General features: G+C 36.9%; 1 protein-coding gene and 1 pseudogene across 5 annotated transcripts in view; one reads left to right on the top strand and one right to left on the bottom strand.

Annotated features, from left to right (window-relative positions):
* TUSC3 (tumor suppressor candidate 3) overlaps positions 1 to 23,942 on the bottom strand; it is a 313,790-nt gene that overhangs the window by 166,764 nt on the left and 123,084 nt on the right. For all 5 annotated transcript variants that reach the window (XM_054497897.2, XM_054497895.2, XM_063668524.1 and 2 more), the window contains exon 6: positions 17,770 to 17,859. In XM_054497897.2, the coding sequence (XP_054353872.1) occupies positions 17,770 to 17,859 (90 nt within the window). The remainder of the gene's footprint in view (positions 1 to 17,769; positions 17,860 to 23,942) is intronic.
* On the top strand, positions 1,950 to 13,994 carry LOC129042846 (clathrin light chain A-like; annotated as a pseudogene).

Genomic DNA, 23,942 nt, shown 5'->3' with positions numbered 1-23,942 from the left:
CAAAAAAATAAGAGCCCTCTATGAAAAACCCACTGCCAACATCATAGTGAATGGGCAAAGCTGGAAACATTCCCCTTGAAAGTTGGAACAAGATGAAGATGCCTTCTCTTACCACTCCAATGCAATATGGTACTGTTAAGTCCTAGCCAGAGACATCCGGCAAGAGAACGAAATAAAAGGCATCAAAATAAAAAGAGAGGAAGTCAAACTATCTATGTTTGCTGACAATTTAACTCTCTACCTAGAAAACCCCATAGTCTCTGTCCAAAAGCTCCTTGATCTGCTAAACAACTTCAGCAAAGTTTTAAGATAGTAAATCAATGCAGAAAAATCAATAGCATTCCTATACACCAACAACATCCAAGGTGAAAGCCAAATTAAGAATGAAATCCCATTCACAATTGCCACAAAAATAAAATACTTAAGAATACAGATAACCAGGGAGGTAAAAGATCTCTGAAATAGTTCATAATTATAAAATGTTGTTCAAAGAAATCAGAGATGATACAAACAAATGGAAAAACATTCCATGTTCATGATTACAAAGAATCACTACAGTTAAAATGGCCATACTGCCCAAAGCAATCCACAAATTCAGTGATATTTCTATCAAACTACCAAGGACATTCTTCACAGAATTATGAAAAAAACTATTTTAAAATTCATATGGAATCAAAAAATAGCCTGAATAGCCAAGGCAATCCTAGGCAAAATGGGCAAAGCTGGAAGCATTTGGCATTACCAGACTTCAAACTATACTGCAATGCTACAGTAACCACACCACCATTGTACTGGTACAAATATAGACACACAGACCAATGGAACAGAATAAGGAGCACAGAAGTAATGCTGCACACCTACAACTATCTGATCTTTGACAAACCTGACAAAAACAAACAATGGGGAAAGGATTCCCTATTCAGTAAGTGGTGCTGGGATAACTTGTTAGCCATATGCAGATGACTGAAACTGGATCCCTTCCTTACACCATACATAAAAATCAACTCAAGATGGATGAAATACTTAAATGTAAAACCAAAACTATAAAACTCCCAGAAGATAACCCAGGATATACCATTCTGGAGATGGGATCTGGCAAAGATTTCACGATGAAGACACTCAAAGCAACTGCAAGAAATAGAAAAACTGACAAATGGGACATAATTAAACTAAAGAGTTTCTGCACACCAGAAGAAGTTATCAACAGCATAAACAGACAACCTACAGAATAGGAGAAAGTGGCTGCAAATTATGCATTTGACAAAGGTTTAATATTCAAAATTTGTAAGAAACTTAAATAAGCAAACAAAAAACTCCCTTATTTAAAAGTAGGCAAAGGACATGAACTGACACTTTTCAAAAGCATACATACACGTGGCCCACAGCATAAGAAGAAATGCTCAACATCGTTAATAATTACAGAAATGCAAATAAAAACCACAATGAGATGCTACCTCACACCAATCAGAATGGCTATTAAAAAGACATAAAATAATAGATTTTGGCGAGATTGTGGAAAAGAAGAAAGTTTATACACTGCTAGTAGGAGTGTAAATCAGTTCTGCCAATGCGGAAGGCGGTCTGGCTATTTCTCAAAGAGTTTAAAACAGAATTAATTACCATTTGACCCAGCAATCCCATTATTGTGTATACACCCCAAAAAATATAAATTGTTCTACCATAAAGACACATAGACATGTACGTGCATCACAGCACTATTCACAGGAGCAAAGAAATGGAATTAACCTAAATGTCCATCAATGGTAGAAAAGATATAGAAAATGTAGCATATATATATTTATAAACACACACACACACACACACACACACACACACACACACACACACCATGGACTATTAAGCAGCCATAAAAGGGAATGAGATCATGTGCTCTGCAGAAACATGAATGGAGGTGGATGCCATTATCCTAAGCAAACTAACACAGGAACAGAAAACCAAATAGAGCCATGTTCTCACTTATAAGGGGGTGGTAAACACTGAGTACATATAGACACAAAGAAAGGAACAACATCTCCCAGTTGCCACCACTGCCACGATTGCCAGGCATGGTGTTGGTGGGTTGGTGTCTGTGTCATTAAATTGCATGACATGGCTGAGCAAGATCCATTCGGTGTCCCTGCTGGCACCCCTGGGGATCCCGTCCTGGGGAACGGAGTGGCTGCCACCAGTGAAGAAGACCCAGCTGCAGCCTCTTGGCACAGCAAGAGAGCAAGACTACGGTTATCAAGAAAAACAAGGTCGCCTTTGACATCCTGGATGGTGTCACCCCCAGGCCCCAGCCACAAGGTGAACAGCTGGGAGTCCAGATGCTGTTGACGGAGTGATGATGGTGACTACTACCAGGAAAGTAATGGTCCAAGAGACAATTATGCAGCTATTTCACAAGTGGATCGATTCCAGTCACAGCCTGAAAATATCTGCAGATGGAAAGAAGAGAAAACGGAATGCTTAGAAGCCCTTGCTGCCTATTCTCAGAAGCAAGAAGGAGAGTGGAAAGAAAAAGCAATAAATGAGCTAGAAGAGTGGTGTGCAAGACAAGACGAGCAGCTACAGAAAAGAAAGGCAAACAACAGGGCAGAAGATTTTGTAAATGACATTGACGAGTCATCCCCCAGCACTGGGTGGCAACAGGTGGCCCGGTTGTGTGACTGTAACCCCCAAGTCAGCAAGCAGGCCAAAGAGGTCTCCTGCAGGCACTCAGTCCTCAACTCCCTCAAGCAGGCGACCCCTGGTGCACTGACAAACCGTTCTTGGCAACACTACATCTGCAGTATCTTAATCCTACCCAGTGAAGTTCTACAAAGTAAATGGATTAATTACACTGAGTTCTTTTGGACCAAACTTTTTTGTGTTTAGAGCTGATCATTGTTTGTGATTGCACGTTTCCTTCAACTGTGTCCTCCCTGGCATACAGAGAGGAGAGGGGAAGGAGGAAATGGAAGGGAGGGAAATCTCCTAACAGTAGCCTCAACCTGTGCTTTTGTGCGTTATTCTGAGAACAAATTTCTATTTCAAACAAAAACAAAAGACAAAAGACAGAAACAACAGATACTAGGGCATACTTGAGGGTGAGGATCATAAAACTACCCATTGGGTACTATGCTGATTACTTGGGCAATGAAATAATCTGTACATCAAACCCCTGTGACACACAATTTAGCTATATAACAGATCTGCACATGTATCCTTGAACCTAAAAGTTAAAAAAAAAAAAAGAATACTCAAGTGTTAGTTTTTGAATTTTTATTTCAGATAAGGCTACGAAAAACTTACTAACGTCATAGACTATCATTATATGGAATCAAAACCTAATGATGCTTGACAAACCCGCATTGAAAAGAATTTTTCTGAGTTATTGAAATGTACATCTTATTTTGAAAGAGTTATAAGTGAGAAATGCTTTTTTCAATCCTGAATGTATATAATTATGAATATCTTTAATATAATTGTACTCAACTTTATTAATACGATGAAAATAATATCCTTGGTTTTCTTAAGACCATAGGACTCTTTCCAATGTACTACACAATTTTCCTAATAGGAAAAAAATTAAAGAATATGAAAAAGTTAACAGGTAGTTTATCCCTTTCTCTGTGGGAGGACTGATTCTTCTCTTTTTGTTCTTATCCTTTCTCCTCTGATGTAATATTTCTTCTTGATACTCAGAGAATAATTAACTGTATTAGATGAAGTTTGACATATTAAAACACATTCTTATGTAGTTCTATAATCCCTCTGTGCATGTGGTTTTAATTACAAACAAATGTTAGGAGGGAAAACGATTTTTTTCTGATATACTTAACATTTTGAAAGGCTTAAGATATAATTTGAGTTCCTATTTGCAGAGAAAGATGTATTTATCTATGCAGTATCATTTATTCAGTATCTACCACATGTGAAGCGCTTTGTCATGAAGTATGGGTACAAATCACATGGTTCTTCGTTGTAATTGATCGGCAGGATCACAGATAGGCAGCAACAGTTGAAGGGAAGTATAAGAGCAGTCTGGGCTGGCAATCAAGATTCAGTCAGATGTTAGGATCAAGAATGCATGTAGTTTAAATGGTGACACTAAAAATTAAAACCAGGTGGAAAGAAGGAATGAAGCGGCAACAACAGATGCTAGAGATGGAGTTCTACCAAAGCTAACTAGACAGACACAAATATGAAAAAATAAAAAGGAATATAAAGATTAAGGCATAGTTTGAAAGACATCAGATGCAGTGTCACAGCCATAAAATGACCATGGTACTCAGGCAAAATTCTAAAACAATTCCAGCCTCAAATATCATGCAACTCAATAAGAAGCGAGGTTCTGAAGACTGAGACTTGAGGCTAACCAATATCATCAATATCATATTATGTATCCCCACTAGATGATGAGCTGCGTGATATATCTGTACTACTAGTGGAAACAGAGTACTACCACTAAGATTTCTGTATATCCTTGACGTATGTCAATTACTCCTGTCCTCTGTCTTGCTGGGTTTCTTTTTTTTTTTTTTAGACGGAGTCTTGCTCTGTCGCCCAGGCTGGTGTGCAGTGGCATGATCTCCGCTCACTGCAAGCTCCGCCTCCCGGGTTCACGCCATTCTCCTGCCTCAGGCTCCCGAGTAGCTGGGACTACAGGCACCTGCCACCACGCCCAGCTAATTTTTTGTATTTTTAGTAGAGACGGGGTTTCACCGTGTTAGCCAGGATGGTCTCGGTCTCCTGACCTTGTGATCCGCCCGCCTTGGGGCCTCCCGAAGTGCTGGGATTACAGGCTTGAGCCACCAAGCCTGGCCAGCTCGGTTTTTTTGTTTAAAAATTTCAGGATAATGTTAACATTCTCTTTGCTGGCAGTATGAAGACTGTAATAAAGCTTCTGAATGCCCTTTGTAAATATTTCTGTTGAAAACATAATAATTACATTTAATCTAAATCAGTCTATATGATTTTTAACTATTTAAAAAATGGGATGATAGCATCCTTAATGACTCTCAAAGACCTAGCATGTGCAAAATCCCTGAGGCATGAAAGTGAACAAAGTTGGATAAAGTATAATATGGCTGCCTAAGAAATAGAAAAAAAAAGCCTCGATGATAAATTTTAGACTAAATCAGCAGGTCATTTTGCAATAAAATGTTCTGCATGTGCACGTAGGACACAACACTTAGTTTTACTCACAACTGAATTATAATGCAGTGAAAATGCTTGGACTATATCTGGCAAACCCACAGCAATCCTCAAGCAGCAGCTAAAATCCAAATCTTGAAAATAACGCATTTGCTCATGGTGGGAGTTATAGCCTACGCATAAGCTTTATTTCATTAAACGCATATTGTTAAAGATTATTGCTTTTTTAAAAACAAAAATTGTTTTTATGTCCTATGTAACCACACATTTGTATAGTTTCCCTTTAGCTACACAATAATGACTGCTTTTGTGTTGACTTTCATGCTGTTAAGTGGACCGTTAGTACTTGACTTGCGCCATTACATAGTATCTTAATAATGACAAATAAACAAACTTGCAAATCAGCACAGCATCACACTGCCTGCATTATTAATTTTCTTTATATTCTCTGTATTCATTTACATTTAAGTTCAATGGAGAAACACTTTGTCAATATCTTCAGGTTTTCCTAGACATGTTTGATTTCACAATTAATATATGAAAATGTGAGCAGAGTCACTAGCCTTACAAATACCACTAATTTTTCAAAAAAAACTAAGAACTAAATGAATACCCAACAAAATACTCCTGTCTTTTATTAAGCTTGTCAGGCCCAATTTTCTCAATGCAGTTGGAAAATTAAGCTATTAAAGATAGAATCAGAATTTCAGAGCTCATATACGTCTGTTATATATTGATTCTGTTGATTGCCACAAACTATGGTGCCATTCTAGTGTTTCCCCCAAGTGTACCCTGTTGACGTTAAGGTCAATGTGCAGTAGAAATAAATGGCTCAGAGGACTGCAGTGAATACCACTTCTGAAAAATACAATTCAAAACACAGGCCCTGCTGACAGAGCATCAATAATAAACTTTCTGTTAAGGGAACAAATTATCTATCCATCTGTATAAGAATTTTTAAAATCTTCAAGACGTCTAACTAGAAACAGCTGGAAACTGTGTATTCCACCAAGAGGAACCAAAATATCAAATAAACCATCACACTCTGAATAAAGATTTTGTGAGAAAGCATCAAGTCAATAGAGAAGAGATGGACACTGTGATTAAAGAGGGAGGAAGCTAGGAAGCCACTCAGAGTCGCTGGGCACTAGGACCGGCCCCCCTGTACCGAACCAGACCTGACGAAGCGGTGAGTGAAGGAATTTCGGCACCACACTCCCACCACATACCTCTGGGATCCCAGCTACAGGTTTCCCAAGACCCCCAAAGACCTCTGAACTGGCAAGGAAGCCACCCAGAGAACAGACAGCACAGCTCAAACTTGCATGCAACCCCAAATGTTTCACTATGCAGTGCAGCTGCAGCAAAATGGGACCATAGGTGTCCATGCCCCAAGGCTTGCCATGCTGTACTCAGTGGCTATAGCTACTGCTGTCTGCTAGGCTGCAAGAGAGCAGGGCCACCATTGCCACAGGACGGGGGTGCATCTGATCCATGTAACCCCGTGGCCCCTCCTAAGCCTGCCTGCCTGAGCGATCTTGCAGAAGTGTGCCCACAGCACAGCCTCCACTGCCCCATCTGAGTGTTTTGCTGGAGGCCTAGGAGCACAGCTGCTGCTTGACATCCAGGGGCTAGAGAACAAACCCCTGGATCTGGTCCCAACTCCCCAGGACTTGATCACACCACCCAGGGATACCAAGCTGAAGATCTGTGGCCTTAGCTTGAGTGGGAAAGCAGCCCTCAATCTCAGAACACAGAGAAGACTGTGGCATGGGCTCATGTGCTGACATCAGAGCTGGGCATCCCTCCTTCCATAAGACCAGTCCGGGACGAATGCAGCCTGACAGCCAACTGCAGCTCCTTCCCCAGGGAGTCCCAAGGCATCAAATGCCTAGAACAGTGATCTGGGTGCAGAAGGCTTAGGACAAGCTTAGCCGGTTGGGCCTGCTTCTGGTGCAGACACTGGAGGGAGACCCACCAGGTCAGGAGAACTCAAGCCCGTTGGGCTGCCAGGCTGAAAATATACCAGTTGTACACATGGTGCCACTGCCCTGGTCGGGATCCTCTGCCCTTCATCTACTGCATCACCAGACCACCAGTGAACATACTCCACAACTTGCTCTGACTCTGGCAAATACAGAGGAACAGTGGGTTCCCAAGGAGTTGTGACTCTCCTGGACTGCTCTACAGGAGGCAGAAGCACAGCCCATTAGAGCCTGACCCCCACCCACCCCCGGGGCAAGGTAAACATTGGAAAGGCACCACTAGTTGAATGGGTTACTGTCAAATCTAAGAAACCAGAGAGGCAGTCATATATCGTCCCCGCCTTCCCTCCCCAGAGCACTACTGTGGATGCAGTGAAATACAAAAGTGGAGAGCACAACTAAGATCCTATTTGCAGGCCCTTATCTCTTAAGTGTCATCTAGTGGACTGCACTCTGAATTACACCATCAAACAAAACCACATTGCTTCAACACTCAGAGCCTGTGAAACCCACCACAGGAATCTATTTACAACCAAAGAAACCGTACAAAGTCTTGGCCATATGAAAGCACTCAGAAACAAAGCCAACTGACTGTACACACCATATACCATAGTCAAACCTTCAAGGAAAAAAGAATATAAAAATAAAAAGCCCCAACCAAACAACAGCAAATTCAAAAAGAAAAAGAGGCACCAGTTCCTTCTGAGAAGGAATCACTGCAGGAAGTACAAGAATTGAAAAAGTCAGTGTTTTCTAATGTCCAAAGGATTGCACTAGCTCCCTAACAATCGATCCTAACCAGGATGACATATGTGAAATTAAAGATATAAATTCAGAACCTGGATGGCAAAGAAGCTCAATGAGATCCAAGAGGAAGCTGAAATCCAATCCAAGGAAGTCAGAAAAGCAATCCAAAATTTGAAATACAACAAAGATATAGTAAGAAAGAAACAAACTAAACTTCTGGAATTGAGAATCCACTATAGGAATTTCAAATTACAGTTGGAAGTCTTAACAACAGACTAGATCAAGCAGAAGAAACAATTTCAGAGCCTGAAGATCAATCCTTCAAATCAACCCAGTCAGATAAAAATAAAGAAAAAATAATTTTAAGAAATGAACAAAGCCTCTGAGAAATAAGAGATTATGTAAAACAACCAAATCTATAATTCATTGTGCATTTTTAAGAGAAAGCAGAAAACTTGGAAAACATATGTGAGGATATAACCCACAAATATTTCCCCAATCTCGTTAGAGAAATGAATGTGCAAATACAAGAAATGCAGAGATTCCCTGCAAGAAACTACACAAGTTGACCATCCCCAAGGCAAATAGTCATCAGCCTTTCCAAGGTCAATGCAAAAGAAAAATCTTAAAGGCAGCTAGAGAAAAGGGTCATATCACCTATGAAGGGAACCTCATCAGGTTAACATAGGACTTCCTATCAGAAAACATACAAGCCAGAAGAGAGTGGGGCCTACTATTAGAATTCTTAAAGAAACAAAATTCCAACCAAGAATTGCATCTCATGCCAAACTAAGCTGATAAGTGAAAAAATAACACCTTTCCCAGAGAATCAATCACTAAGAGAATTCATTACCCCAAGACTGGCCTTACGAGAGCTACTTAAGAAAGTTCTAAACATGGAAACAAAAGAACAACAGCTGCCACCACAGAAGCACACATAAGCACATGGCCCAGAGACCCTATAAAGCAACTACACAATCAAAACTAAAAGTTAACCAGCTAACACCACCACGACAGGAAGAAAACTTCACATATCAATATTAATGTTGAATGTAAACAGTCTAAATGCTCCACTTAATAGACACACAGCGGAAAACCGCATTAAAACATGTTCCGTCTCCAACAGATCCATTTCACATGTAACAATACTCATAGGCTCAAAGTAATGGAAAAAGATCTAACACTCAAATGAAAAACCAAACAGAGCAGAGGTTGTACTTATATGAGATAAAAGTGACTTTAAATCGACAACAGTTAAAAAAGGACAAAGAAGGTAATTACATAATGATAAAGAGTTCAATTCATCCAGAAGACTTAAGTATCTTAAATATATATGCTTCCAAAATTGGAGCACCCAGATTCATAAAACATTCATAAAAAAATTCTAGACTTACAAAAAGACTTGGACAGGCACACAATAATAGTGGGGGAATGTCGAGACCCCACTCACAGCATTAGACAGATAACTGAAGCAGAAAATTAACAAAGAAATTCTGAACTTAAACTCAATGCAATGGACCTAACTGACATCTACAGAATACTCCGCACAACAACTGCAGAATAAACATTCTTCTCATCTGAACATGAAACATACTCGAAGATCAATCACATCCTTGGTCACAAAGTAAATCTTAATAAATTCAAAACAATCAAAATCATACCAAGCATATTCTCAGATCACAGTAGAATAAAAATAAAAATTAATATCAAGAGGAAATCTCAAAAACACAAAATTACATAGTAACTAAACAACTTGCTCCTGAATGATTTTTGGGTGAATAACAAATTAAGACAGAAAACAAAAAATTCTTTGAATCAAATGACAGCAAAGATACAACATACCAAAATCTTTGGGATACAGTAAAAGCAATGTTAAGAGAAATGTTTATAGTGTTAAATACCTAGATCAAGAAGACGGAAAAATCTCAACTTAACAGTCTAACATCAAATCTAGAGAAATCAGAAAAACAAGAAAAAACTAGCCCGAAAGGTAGCAGACAAATATAAATAACTAAAATCAGAGCATAACTGAATGAAATTGAAGCCCAGAAATCCTTATAAACAATCAATGAAACCAAAAGTTGGTTCTTTGAAAGGATAAACAAGATCAAAAGACTACTGGCTAATAAAGAAAAAAAAAAAAAAAAAAGATCCAAATAAGCACAATCCGAAATGACAAAGGTGACATTACAACTGATGCCACAGAAATAAAAAAGATACTCAGGCACTATATTAATACCTTGGTGCACAAAAACTAGAAAATCGAGAGTATATGGATAAATTCCTAGAAACATACACTCTTCCAAGACTGAATCAGGAAGAAACTGAAACCCTGAACAGACAAATACTCACTTCTGAAATTGAATCAGTAATAAAAAACCTACTAACCAAAAAAATCCCTGGACCAGATGTATTCAGATGAATTCTATAAAATATATAAAGAAGAACTGGTACCAACCCTACTGAAACTATTCCAAAAAAAAAAAGGAGGACGGAATCCTCAGATGAATTCAAGATGGATAATAAAGAAGAGCTGACATCAATTTTACTGAAATAATTCCAAAAAAAAAAAAAAAAAAAATCAAGGATGAAGGAATCCTCCCTAACACATTCTATGTAGCCAGCAGCACCGATATCAAAACCTGGCAAAGACACAACAACAACAAAAAAATAATACACCAATATCACTAAGGAACATAGATGTAAAAATCCTCAACAAAATACTATTATAGCAAACTGAATCCAACAGCACATTCAAAAGTTTAATTTACTATAATCAAGGAGGTTTCATTTCTGGGATGCCAAGTTGGTTCAACATACACAAATCAATAAATGTAATACACCACATAAACATAATTAAAAACAAAACCATATCATCACAATAGGCACAGAAAAAGCTTTCAATAATGTCCAGCATCTGTTCGTGATAAAAATCCTCAAACACATCAAAGGAATATACTTCAAAATAGTAAGAGCCATCTATGACAAACCCACAGGCAACATCATACTGAACAGGAGGCAAAAGCTGGACCCATTCTCCCTGAGAAATGGAACACGACAAGGATGTCCACTCTCTACTTCTATTCAGCATAGTACTGGAAGTCTTCATGAGAGCAACAAGGCAAGAAAAAGAAACAGAAGACATCCAAATAGGAAAAGAATAAGTCAAAGTATCTCTCTTTGAAGACTATATGATTCTATATCTAGAAAACCCTAAATACTCTACCAAAAGGCCTGATAAACGATTTCAGTAAAGTTTCAGGATACAAAATCAATCTACAAAAATTAGTAGCATTTCTAAACACCAATAACATTCAAGGTGAGAACCAAATCAAGAACACATTCTTATTCACAACTGCCACAAACATACACACACACACACAAATTACCTAGGCATACATGTAACCAAAGAGGTGAAAGATCTCTATAAGGAGAACTACTAAACACTGCCGAAAGAAATCACAGATGGCAAAAATAAATGGAAAACCATCCCATGCTCATGGATTGGAAGGCTCACTATCATTAAAATGGCCATTCTGCCCAAAGCAATCTACAGGTTCAGTACTATTCTTCTCAATTTATCATGATTTTTCACAGAACTAGAAAAAAAAAAGCTATTCTAAAATTCATATGGAACCCAAACAGAGAACCTTGGCTATTTAGCCAAGGTAATCCTAAGCAAAAATAACAAAGCTGGAGGGATATTACCCAACATCAAACTATACTGCAAAGCAACAGTAACCAAAACAGCATGGTATTGGTACAAAAATAGACATGCAGACCAATGGAACACAACAGACAACCCAGAAGTAAAGTTACACATCTACAACCACCTGATCTTTGACAAAGTCTACACAAACAATGGGGAATAAACACCTATTCAATAAATGGTGCTGGGGTAACTGGCTAGCCATATGCAAAAGAATGCAACTCAACCCCTAGCTTTCCATATATACAAAATTAACTCAAGATGGATTAAAGACTTAAAAATACCTAAAACTATAAAAACCCTAGATGAAAACCTAAGAAATATCCTTTTGGACACTGGCATAGGCAAACATTTTATGACTAAGTCTTCAAAAGCAACTGCAAATAAAACAAAAATTGACAAGTGGAACCTAATTATACTGAAGAGCTTCTACACAGCAAAAGAAACTATCAATTGAGTAAACTGACAACCTACACAACAGGAGAAAATACAAACTATGTATCTGATAAAGGACTAATATCCAGAATCTATAAGGAACTTAAAAAACTTAAGCAAAAAATAAAGAACCCCATTAAAAAGTGGGCAAAGGATATGAACTGATACTTCTCAAAAGAAAACATGCGAGTGGCCAATAAACATGAAAAAATGCTCATCAACACTAATCATCAGAGAAATGCAAATCAAAACTACAATGAGACACCATTTCACACAAGTCAGAATGGCTACTACAGAAAAGTCAAAAAAAAAGATGCTTGCAAGGCTGTGGAGAAAAGGGAATGCTTATACACCACTGCTGGGAATGTAAATTAGTTCAGCCACTGTGGAAGGCACTTTGGAGATTTTTCAAGGAACTAAAATTAGAACTGCCATTCTACCTAGCAATCTCATTACTGGGTATATACATAAAAGAAAATAAACAATTCTACCAAAAAGACACATGTACTTGTATGTTCACTGTAGCGTTATTCATAATAGCAAAGACATTAAATCAACCTAGGTGCTCATCCATGGTGAATTAAATAAAGAAAATATGGTACATATACACCAGGGAATACTATGCAGCACAACAAAATCACGTCCTCTGAATCAACATGAATGCAGCCAGAGGTGCAAATTCACACAGAAACAGAAAACCAAATATTTTATGTCCTCACAAGTGGGAGCTAAACCTTGGGTGCGTACGAACATATACATTAGAACAACAGATGCTAGGGACTCCAGAAGGAGGGAGTGAGGGAAGGAGGCCAAAAGCTGAAAAACTTCGTATCTGTGTGATGGCCTCAGTAGTGCCCAATCCTCAGCATCACACAATATACTCTTGTAACAACCTGCGCGTGTACTCCATCAATTTAAAATTTTTAAAAAGACTTGTTAAAATGTGAAATAAAGATAAAATTTCCTACAGAGATAGATATTCTTAAATATGCATACATTTTTATACTTTTTTCTGAAGGATTGTTTACAAGACGTATGACATTGGCTTAAAAATAAAACTATATTGAATTGATGAGACTTTTATTTGTTGCTTTTTTTTCCAGGGCATATCTTGAAATAAAACCAATACCCAATGTGGTTTTTTCATTATTTTCTTCCTCTCCTTTGGAATCTACTAAAAAAGAATAAACTAACGTAAGTTGTAGTAAATACAGTCTATGAGTAGTACACCGCCCATGTTTCTTTGCCCTTAATGCCTTAGTGTGTTCCAGCCTGACTTCCACCACCAGCACCTGCATTTCTTTGACTGGATGGCTTTCTTTGACAGAGGAAGTCCACCAGTGCTGGAGAAGTAATAACTTTGCCAAGAGAATAGCACTGAGCAAATGGCTGATGAGATCTGGCATATAAATACCTCAGCTCCCTTACCACTGGAGTAGGAAAGTTGACATATATGCTCTACACAGGCTCCCAGAGAACCCATAGCAGAATTAAGCTTCAGTGGCTCACAACACTTACTGGATAAACACGTTTTTTGACTGCTTTCCTTCCTAGACTCAGTTTCCCACTCTTCTCCCATGTTTCCTTAACCTCCGATATGAACTTCTTTCACTTAAATCACTGTCTTTGGATCTGTTCTGAAAGTACCTCAAAATAAGACAAGTGTGTTTTCAACTTTTAAAAGTGCTTATGCAGACGAGGCCTCTCCAACCAGTGGATGTCTCTGTCTTTCTCTTTCTGTTCCTCCCACCCATGGCACCCTTCTTGGTGCCTCCAGCTTCTGCCTATCTTACTACTCCCCACCTTTCCTGCCCCTGGACTAAGCCTACTGCTGGCTTGGCCCTGGTAGCTGCGTGTCATAGGACCTGGGTCTGGCTGACACTCCCTTCCCTCTTTGCCTTATGGCACTGCTATCTACCAGGTTTGTGCTGATATGGGCATGGACAGAGCCATTCTCAGCCCTGTATTTATTATCAGATTTTATCTACCAAAAACTACAAACTAAGAAAAGCAGAATTCAACTCATTTTACAGAAGAAGAACAGAGAGAATAAGTAACTTCCCCAAAAAAGACAGACCTGGTAAGAGGCAGAGTTTGGAAAAGAACTCTGCTGTCTTCTTTCTGTTTCTCTTTGCCTGCACACTTCAGGACGAAGGCATAAAAATGTCTCTGTGAGCCAGAGTCTTTACTTTCTCTTATCAAAATCTCTTTTTAAGCATATAAAATGTCACAGATTAAATCATATTTACTAACGCATAGTAAAAGAAAACCCATTTACAGATGGGCACAGTGGCTCAGGCCTGTAATCCAAGAACTCTGGGAGGCCAATGCAGGAGAACTGCTTGAGTCCAGGAGTTCAAGACCACCCTGGACAACACAGTGAGATCCTATTTCTTGGGGAAAAACAAGGCCTGGCACAGTGTCCGAGGTACTTAGGACACTGAGGCAGGAGGATCACTTGAGCCAGGAGTTCAAGGCTGCGGTGAGCTATGATCGTACCACTGCACCAAAGTGACAGAGTGAGACTCTAACTCTATAAAATAAAATTAAAATTTTTAAAAATTAAAAAAATAAACATTTACAAACCAATCATATTTACTAATGACTTTCAATATATACAACCATCCTAAACATTAAATGTAGGTCAGCATGATCCTAAGCTCTAGCTATTTCAGTTTTTCAAATTTTCTCTTTTTTGAAGAAAAAGAAAATCATTCTTTGGGATTATACGCTAGATGGATGAGTTTTCTTGGCTGCAAAATATGCAGGAAGTCAAAATTACATCTAAGTTTCTGCAGGCTTCTCACTTTCAATACTCTGACATTTGGAGCTGGATGGTTTTTTTAATTGGGTACAGGAGGCTGTCCTTTGTATTGTAGGTGTTTAGCAGCATTCCTGGCCTCTACCACTAACTGCCAGCAGTGGGTAGTTGCCCTGAAAGTTGAGACAATCTAAAATGTATCCAGACACTACCAAATGTCCCCTGGAAAACGTCCCCTGGAACAACCCAGGAAATACCATTCTGGACATTGGCCTTGGCAAAGCATTTACGGATAAGACCTCAAAAGCAATCTAAACAAAATAAAAAATTGACAAGTGGGACCTAATTAAACTAAAAAGCTTTGGCACAGCAAAAGAAACTATCAACAGACTAAACAGACACCCTACAGAATGGGAGAAAACATTTACAAACTATGTGCCTGACAAAGGTCTAATATCCAGAATCTATAAGCAACTTAAATCAACAATCAGAAAATAAATAACCCCATTAAAAAGCAGGCAAAGACATGAACAGACACTTCTGAAAAGAAGACAGATAAGCGGGCAACAAATATATGGAAAGATGCTCCACATATCATACATTTAATTTCTAATAATTTAATTACATACATTTAATTTCTGATCATCAGAGAAATGCAAATTAAAACCACAATGGGATATTTCACACCAGTCAGAATGGCTGTTTTTTAAAAGTCAAAACATAATAGATGCTGGCAAGGCTGTGTAGAAAAGGGAACACACACACTGCTGGTGGGAATGTAAATTAGTACAATTATAATGGAAAACAATATGAAGATGTCTCAGAGAACTTAAGAAAGAACTACCGTTCGACCCAGCGATCCCATTGCTGGGTATATACCCAAAGGAAAATAAATTGTTCTACAAAAAAGACACATGCACTTGTATGTTAATTGCAGCATTATTCTCAATACAAAAGACATGGAAGCAACTAAGGTATCCATCCACAGTGTGGATAAAGAAAATGTGGTACATATACAACATGGAATACTACACAGCCATAAAAAAGAATGAACTCATGTCCTTTGCAGCAATATGGATGCAGCTGGAGGCCATTATCCTAAGCAAATTAACAGAAACAGAAAATCAAGTACTGCATGTTCTTATAAGTAGGAGCTGAACATTGGATACACATGGACACAAAGATGGGAACAGACAATGCAGGCTATTAGAGGGTAGAGGAGGAAAGGGCTGAAAAGCTACCTATTTGGTACTACACTCAGTACTTGGGTGATGAGATCATTCATACCCCAATCCTTAGTATTATGCAATATACCAATGTAACTAACCTGCACAGGTACCCCCTAACCTAAAATAAAAGTTCTACCAAACAAACAAAAAAAAATTCTGACACCCTACCCCAAAAAACAATACGATATGTTAAAACATTTCATAAGAATGTTGAATAATTTTTCGTATACTTTAACAAACCATAAACAATAATGAAAAGCAATGCCTTAATATGTTTTATACCTAAAGAATACTCTTAGAAGAATATTAAAAGGCAGTAACAAAAATTTATAAGATTTCCTAAATTTACAATGTTAAGTGTCATCAACACAATAGCGATCAAATCTTTGCATCAGGCCCTTCTTTATGTAACAGAACTATATCAGTGACAACAACTGATAAAATCCATTCTTTCAGAAGCTTATATATTACTGGGGTCATGGCAAAAGGCAAATGGACAAAATAACACATTAAGTAAATTATGCAGCATATTGTAAGGTGACAAGCACTGTGGAGAAAAAATAAAACAGGAGAGGGAGACAGAGTATACGGACCAGGGAGGAGGAAGAGAGGAAAGGGCTAACTTTAAATAGTGTCATCAGGAAGGGTCTTGTTGGGAAGCCAGCACTTGTGTGAAAAATTAAAGGTAAGGGAATAATTTATTGCTCTAAAATTGCTTCCAATTATTTTTCTTTGTATAACTGAATTTTGAATATTGAAGACTTTCTGAAATTACTCTTCTAAATAATACCAGATTTCAAAAACATATAAATATAGCAAAAACTATGTCTAACTTATTATGGCAACCAATTATTCAAAGAGGCTAGCTTTAACTCCATATCCTTGTCTTCCACTACAGAAATCTGAAAATGTTCCCAAAAATATGGGACCAAATTGATTATTATATAGTAATAATAATTATTTTATTATTAGCAGGTGGACACAAAAAAAGAGAGAATACATGAAACAAGAATAGTTATGAGATGAGAGCTGAAAAAGTCTAGTGATGGGTACAAGAAGCCATGCCATTATATTATTCTCAAAATATGTATCTTTTCCAAAAGAAAAAGCAGAAAAGGTTAGAGAAAAAACGAAAAACTGTTAATCTTCACCACTCTAATACTGTCTCCAAGACAGTATGTTTCTATGTTGATTTATCACCGTATTTCCTACTCACCAAACGTAAAGAAAAGGCAACAAACTCAGTTATGTGAATTCAGTGGCAGTTATTAACGTGAACTCTGCTACTAATGTAACAACACATCAATTTCACTTTTAATTCTGTGGCAAAGAGTTCTTAACATTCTAATACAATGACCACCCGGGTTCTTAATAATGTCTTAATCCCTTCTGAAGAAAATTAAATTTACCATGGATGGGAGGGACATTGGCTATAAACTGTTCCAATTTCCTCTAGTGGGGTTACATATTATTGCCATAGCAGTAGATAAACTTGAAAAAATTGTGTATGCATGTACATTTGATACGGTAGATACTAATTTTTAAAATCAACACTAAAGCAGCCCTCATCCTAAAAAAAGTAATATTGTGTGTGTGTGTGTATATGCACATGTGTATATATGTGACACAGGCAGTAAATGAGAAAGAATATATATTTTGACTGACAAAAAGCATCTTTTCCTACTAAATACTAAACATAATTTCTTATTCCTAAATTAAGCTGGATTAAACTTCAGAATATTCACGCTTACAAATTACACTTACCACTTGTCCATTGTGTGGGTTCTTATGAGCATATGGAGGTCCACGGATATGGTTCCACATCTGGCCAGAAGTCATAGCAAAGACTATACACTGAAAAACAGGGTGCAATGTTTCAATATGTAAACCAGAGAATACCAGAATAATGCATTTCTAAAAGACAATGGTCATCATGAAAGTACCTTTTAAAAATCATGTATCAGCTCACACATTTTAAAAAATTTCACTTATTAACTATGGGACTTTGAGTAAGTTACTTATTCTCCCTGCATCTCAGATTCCGTATCTATAAAATTGGGATGCCAGCTCTGTTAAAGAAATATGTTAATGATTACATCGGATAACATATGTAAAGCATCTGGCCTGGTGACAGGCAATCTGATACTATGTGCTCACCTGAGCCAGTCAGAAGCACAGATGAGACACTTGATGTTCTAGTGATATTTTAAAGGACATGATAATCATCTTCTATATCCTCTAAACATCATTCTTCTATTAGTTTGGATAACCCAAACCCTATGTTCTTGGATTATGGTACTTAAATCTCCGTAAGTACCTAAATACTTTCAGCAAAGTGTACGACACAGTAAATTCAGAAGATGTTTAGAGATGGAAGAAATCACAAAAAGACATAGCCAGGAATAACTCACAGAGATTATATACCTGCTGGATATATCAGAAAAAGCTGTATTTGGAAAACTAATATTGAAGATCCAAGGCATTGGGGAGGGTGGGGAGAAAAGGTATAAACCAGAAGTCACAGTTCAATCAGTATAACTGAGGTGTCAGCATGTTTTGTTTAAATCACAAAATATTTTTAAGTTAATGAACTGGGACTCCTTCAGACTAAATGTGTTCTCTAGGTTAAAACAGTACCTGTACTTCCTGCTATCCTATAACTTGCCCAATCACTCCTTACTTCAGCTTCCTGGCTCTAATAGGCATTTCTACCAAAAATAACAATAAAAACACGGAAAACACCAAAGACAAGAATGAGCAATGCATGACTGGGAGTCTAAATATTCTAGTTTGCACAATTTTTTAAAGGAGAAATCAAGGATACAAAAGGAAAGAAGATGGGGCAAATAAGAAACGATATCTAAACCCAGAAAATAGAGAGAATCTAAGAAGTCTCACTTTTTTTGGCTATAAAAATATTTAACCAACTAAGATATTCACAAATAGGACTATCTACCCAAGAACCTTCTGTGCTCTTAAGACCTACCACTGGTATGTTTAAAGTACCTTGCCTAGAACTTTATCAAAACAGTTGGGAATGGAAGCTTATAAATTATAATACTCGAGTTGCAGATGTATCTTCAGCACGTGTGCAACCTTGAGCAAGTCCATTGCTTTGGGCCTCAGTTTCCTGTCTATAGCATTAGGATAATATTGGTATCAATCTTTCTAAACTGCAGGGGTTTTAAGTAGGTTAATCCACGTAGAGCATTTAAAAATTGCACACAATACACAAGCTCAATAAATATTATTATTCCAAAGCCCCCCACAATTTGCTCCCATACTCCTAAATAGCTTCATGTCCCACCACTCCTTAACTGACACTGCACGTTCCATTCAGGCCACTCTTCTTGCTTCCCCCTGCATCCATGATGGTAATGCCTGCATCCACATCTTGTTCATGCTATGTCAACCCAGTCAATCTCTAAAACAGGGTTAACTCATGGCCCATAAATGGTTCTCCATGGAACCCTTCCAGTTTATTTTATTCATTTGACAATTACTTACTGGAGGCACTACTGTATAACAGGTATGTTACTGGACACTAGAGATGTAAGAATGAATAAGATAAAGAGGCTTCCCATCCTCAGCTAGAAATCCTGAATAAGTGACATGTGCCCTGACATAAAAAAAAAAGTCTCTTTTATTCATTCAAGGTTTATTCACCAAGAGCTTACTATATATTTAAGAACTAATTTAGAAGCTGAGGATAAAGCGATGAACAAAAATATGAGACAGAAAACTGTCATTAGGAAGCTTACATTCTACATGGAGGAAAAGAGACAATAGCAGTAACAATACTATTTACGGTATGTCACAAGTTTAAAAAATCATCTTAATACATAATTAATCAAGATTCCAGGAAATGGTTTAATAAAACAAAACTAGGTTCAAACCTGGAATAATACGCAGAATCATTTGAAGTAGTGGCAAATGTATTTACTCACATGGTGCTGGCACTTTTCATAAGAAACAACAAAACACTGAGTAACATGCACTTCTAAAATGCAAAATAGCCTAGGTTTCAGTTTATCAAAATTCTCATAACTGATGCATCCTTTTCTGGTTGTAACAACTGAAATGCCATCATTTCATTACTTTCAGCAATCTGGAAGTTTTAATTTTGCAATTAATTGGACTAAAATATTTTTAACTATATTCATACAAAAAAGGGCATGATTCATAGTTATAGCTAGATTAGTTTTCACAAAACACACTATCAGAAAGACAGGAGCTCTCTTGTGTCTCTTCCTAATCATAATCTACATAACCTGCAAAAGGTAAGGAACATTTTGTTGAACATTCTGTATCACAGAGTATGTAAATACTCAGCTTTAGTAGATATAACCAAACACATTTGTCGGGAGGTTGAACAAAATTTATATTCCAAATAGCAGTATATAAGAGATCCACTTGATATCCATCTTTACCAATTATTGGTATTAGCTGTGAGCCTCTGTGTGTTCATTCTAGATCTTCTGGTAGAGGTATGACAGTGTCACATTGTCATTTTATTTGCATTTCCCTGATTAATAAGGTTGAATACCTTTTCATATGTTAATTGAAATTTCGACATTTTTGTAAAGTACCCAGCAAGTCATTTACCTCTTTTAAAATTTGGTTGTCTTTTTCTTGTTTTGTCAAGGTTCTTTATATTTCTGGATACAAGTTCTTTGTTAAATATATACATGGCAAATAGTCCTCACCAAACATGAGGCTTGTCTTTCTTTTCATCTTATTAATGGTGTTTTTGACAAACAGAAGTTCTTAATTTTAATGTAGTTCAGTTTATCAATTATTTCTTCTATTATGGTTACCACTTCTCATGTCCTAAGAAATCTTTGCCCACCCACTAATTATGGAGATACATATCCATGCTTTCTTCTAAAAGTGCTAATGTTCGCATTTTACTTTTAGATTCACGATTCCTCTTGTGTATGGTGGGAGGTAAAAGTTGAAATTCATCTTTTTCCCATATGGATATCCAGTTGGCCCAGCAATATTTATCAAAAATGCCATACTTACTCACTGCACTGCAAGGCCACTTCCGTTACACATCAAGTGATTTTATAAGTGTGAGTATGTTTCTGGACTATAGATTCTGTTCCAGATGGCTTTTTGTGAAATGAATAAATATTAAAGATCTATAATAAATGTTGATATCTGTAAGTGTAAATTCTCCAGCATTATTCTTCTTTCATATTGTCTCAACTATTCTATTCATTACCCTCTGCTAAAATCTCATTGTCAATTTCCACACAAAAAAATCTGCACAAATTCTGCTCAAGATCAAGATGGGTATCTTTACGATGTTAAGTCTACCAATCCATTAACACCTGCCATTTAAGTTTTTAAAAAATTTATTTGAATAAATTTTTCAGTTTTCAGTGTGTATATCTTTTATTAGATTGATTCAAAACTTTTTGTGATGCTAATGACAATAGATTTTTTTAAAACTTTTTTTATGATGCATTATGATATGAATCATTATGATTTACTATGTATTCATTAACCTTACCAAATTTACGAATTAGGTCTAATATTTTTTTTCTGTGTACAAAATCAAATCATCTGCTAATGAGGGCAATTTTATTTTTACAGGGATGTGTGTGGGTTTTTTATTTTGGTCTTAATGCAATGCTCAGGGTCCCAGTAAAATACTCAAGAACAGGCATCTTGTATTATTCCTTATCTCAGGAATTTTAGTAAGTTGCCAAATATGATGTTTACTGTATGTTTTTTAATCAGACTAAGGAAATTCCCTATTTTGTTTTTTCTGTTATTCCCACATAAACACTGAACCTATTAAGTGCTAATATGCATATATCAAAGATGATCATATTTTTTTGTTTAACTATTAGCATAGAGAATTACACTGATAATTTTCACACGGTAAACCATTCTTGTATTAGTGAAATAACTTGACAATGTATTACCATTTTTATTTATTACTGTCTGTAATTTCTTTGTTTAGAATAAATGCATCCATATCCATGAGAAAGACTGGCCTATCAGTTTTCTATTTTTAAATGTCCCCATCAGATTTTAGAATCAAAGTTAGTCTTGCTTCAGAGAATAGAGGCATTTCCTCTTTTTTTTATTCACAGAAAAGTTTACCTAAGATGAGTATTATTCCGTCTCAATTGTTTAGAAGAGTTAGTCATCATGGATTGAAAGTTTTAGCAATGGATTCAACTGCTTTAGCGATGGATTCAATTGTTTCAGCAATGGATTCAATCCATACTGGAGTAATGCAGACTTTCTCATTCTTCTTGTGTTGGTTTTGTCTGCTGGTTTAAAGCTGTTCAACTTCCTTGATATTGTCAACCTTAATAGTGATGTGTAATCACCCTAATCTAATTGAGGAATGTACTGAGCCATGGCTGGATATGGCCCTGGCAAAGCTCTGTCTACATTTGATCTCAACCACTGAAGGTTTTCCAGTAAGAGTCCAGTGGGTCCCAAATTGTAACTTCTAATTCACAAGATTGCAGAATACTCTATTCTGCTTTTTAGAAGCCTTCCACTTGGGCAATTTATCCATTTACCACCAGCATACATCCCGAGACTAGAGACTTGTGAAGTTTCTAACCAAAAACTCTGCTTATTTTTTTGTTTCTCCACAGAATCAGACACTCAGGTATCTAAAGTTTCATACAGCATCACAAATGGTTCTTTTTGAACTCTGGCTTCAGGACAAAAGTGACACTAAACAATAATCCTGAAAAGAGCAAGAATAAAACAGCTACTCAGATATTTGTTGCAGTTAATTCAAAGAACACCCTCAAAGCTAGTCCTTTTGGAAGTATTTTGTTTTGTACATTTGTGTTTTGACAGTCACAAATAATACCATCTTGGGACACCAAGATTTTGGACATATGTTCATCAAAGCATTTGTATGTTACTGATATACATATCTGATTTACCTTCCTCACTACACATGTAAGGTCCCTGTGGGCAGGGCTCATGTGCTAGTCTTTTTAACTTGTCTTATCTTTGTATCTCCACATGGTTCTCCATAGATTTTGATACATCGCAGCTTTCAAACTCTCGTTGAATGGTCAATAAATGAATAAACATGAACAAACATAGAAAAGGTAAATGCACTGAAACGAAGAATCACTATTCTAAGACTGATCAATATGTGAATATGTAAGTTAAGATTTCTAGAAAAAAAAATGTACTAGTCCCAGCCATGACCTACAATGCTATAAGTAACAGTGAAAAAAACAACCATGTTTTAAAATGTCCTTAAACCTATTTATTCCTGTAACTTTCACTCACTGAACAAATATTTACTCAACACTTTCTACATGCCAGGCACAATTCTAAATGCTGTGGCTACATGTACAAAACAGATACCAATCCTTACACCTCACTGCAGTGGGAGAACACTTACTTTCAGCATTTATATAACAGGCAAGCATTCAATAAACACAACTGAACATAACCACGTGTTATCTTTCTCACATCTAGAGGTTTCCATAGCCCTGTGGTGAGCTGAGAACACCACTGGCTCAAGGCATCATCCTTTAACCGTCTATTTTCCTTGTTTTTCGAAACAAACTGCTCAGATCCTACAGTTCTCCAAAGGGTCAAGATGTTCACGCCCACTAGAACTACAGCAACTTTGCTTTTAACTATTCTATACAACGAACTTTCATAAGCGATTTGGTTTGGGGCAAACATTTCACATTGTATTTAAAAAAAGAAAAATAATCATTACATGCTTTCAACACTTTGGGTTCATAATTATTCCATAGATTTCCACTATGCAGTTGACATAGCTTTGAAAACGAAATTTAAATAAGACCACGAGTTAATTTGAAGGTATCTTAATCAGCTGAATATGAAAATAAGCTGCTAGTGAAAGTGAAAATTTTAATCTAACTATGCAGAAAATATGTAATATTCTATACACATTTTATACAATCCTT

This window comes from Pongo pygmaeus, chromosome 7, assembly GCF_028885625.2.
Source record: "Pongo pygmaeus isolate AG05252 chromosome 7, NHGRI_mPonPyg2-v2.0_pri, whole genome shotgun sequence".
In the NCBI taxonomy this organism is placed as follows: Eukaryota; Metazoa; Chordata; class Mammalia; order Primates; family Hominidae; genus Pongo; species Pongo pygmaeus.
The sequence above is the reverse complement of the archived record's forward strand: the minus strand, read 5'-3'. Positions and strand labels throughout refer to the sequence as shown.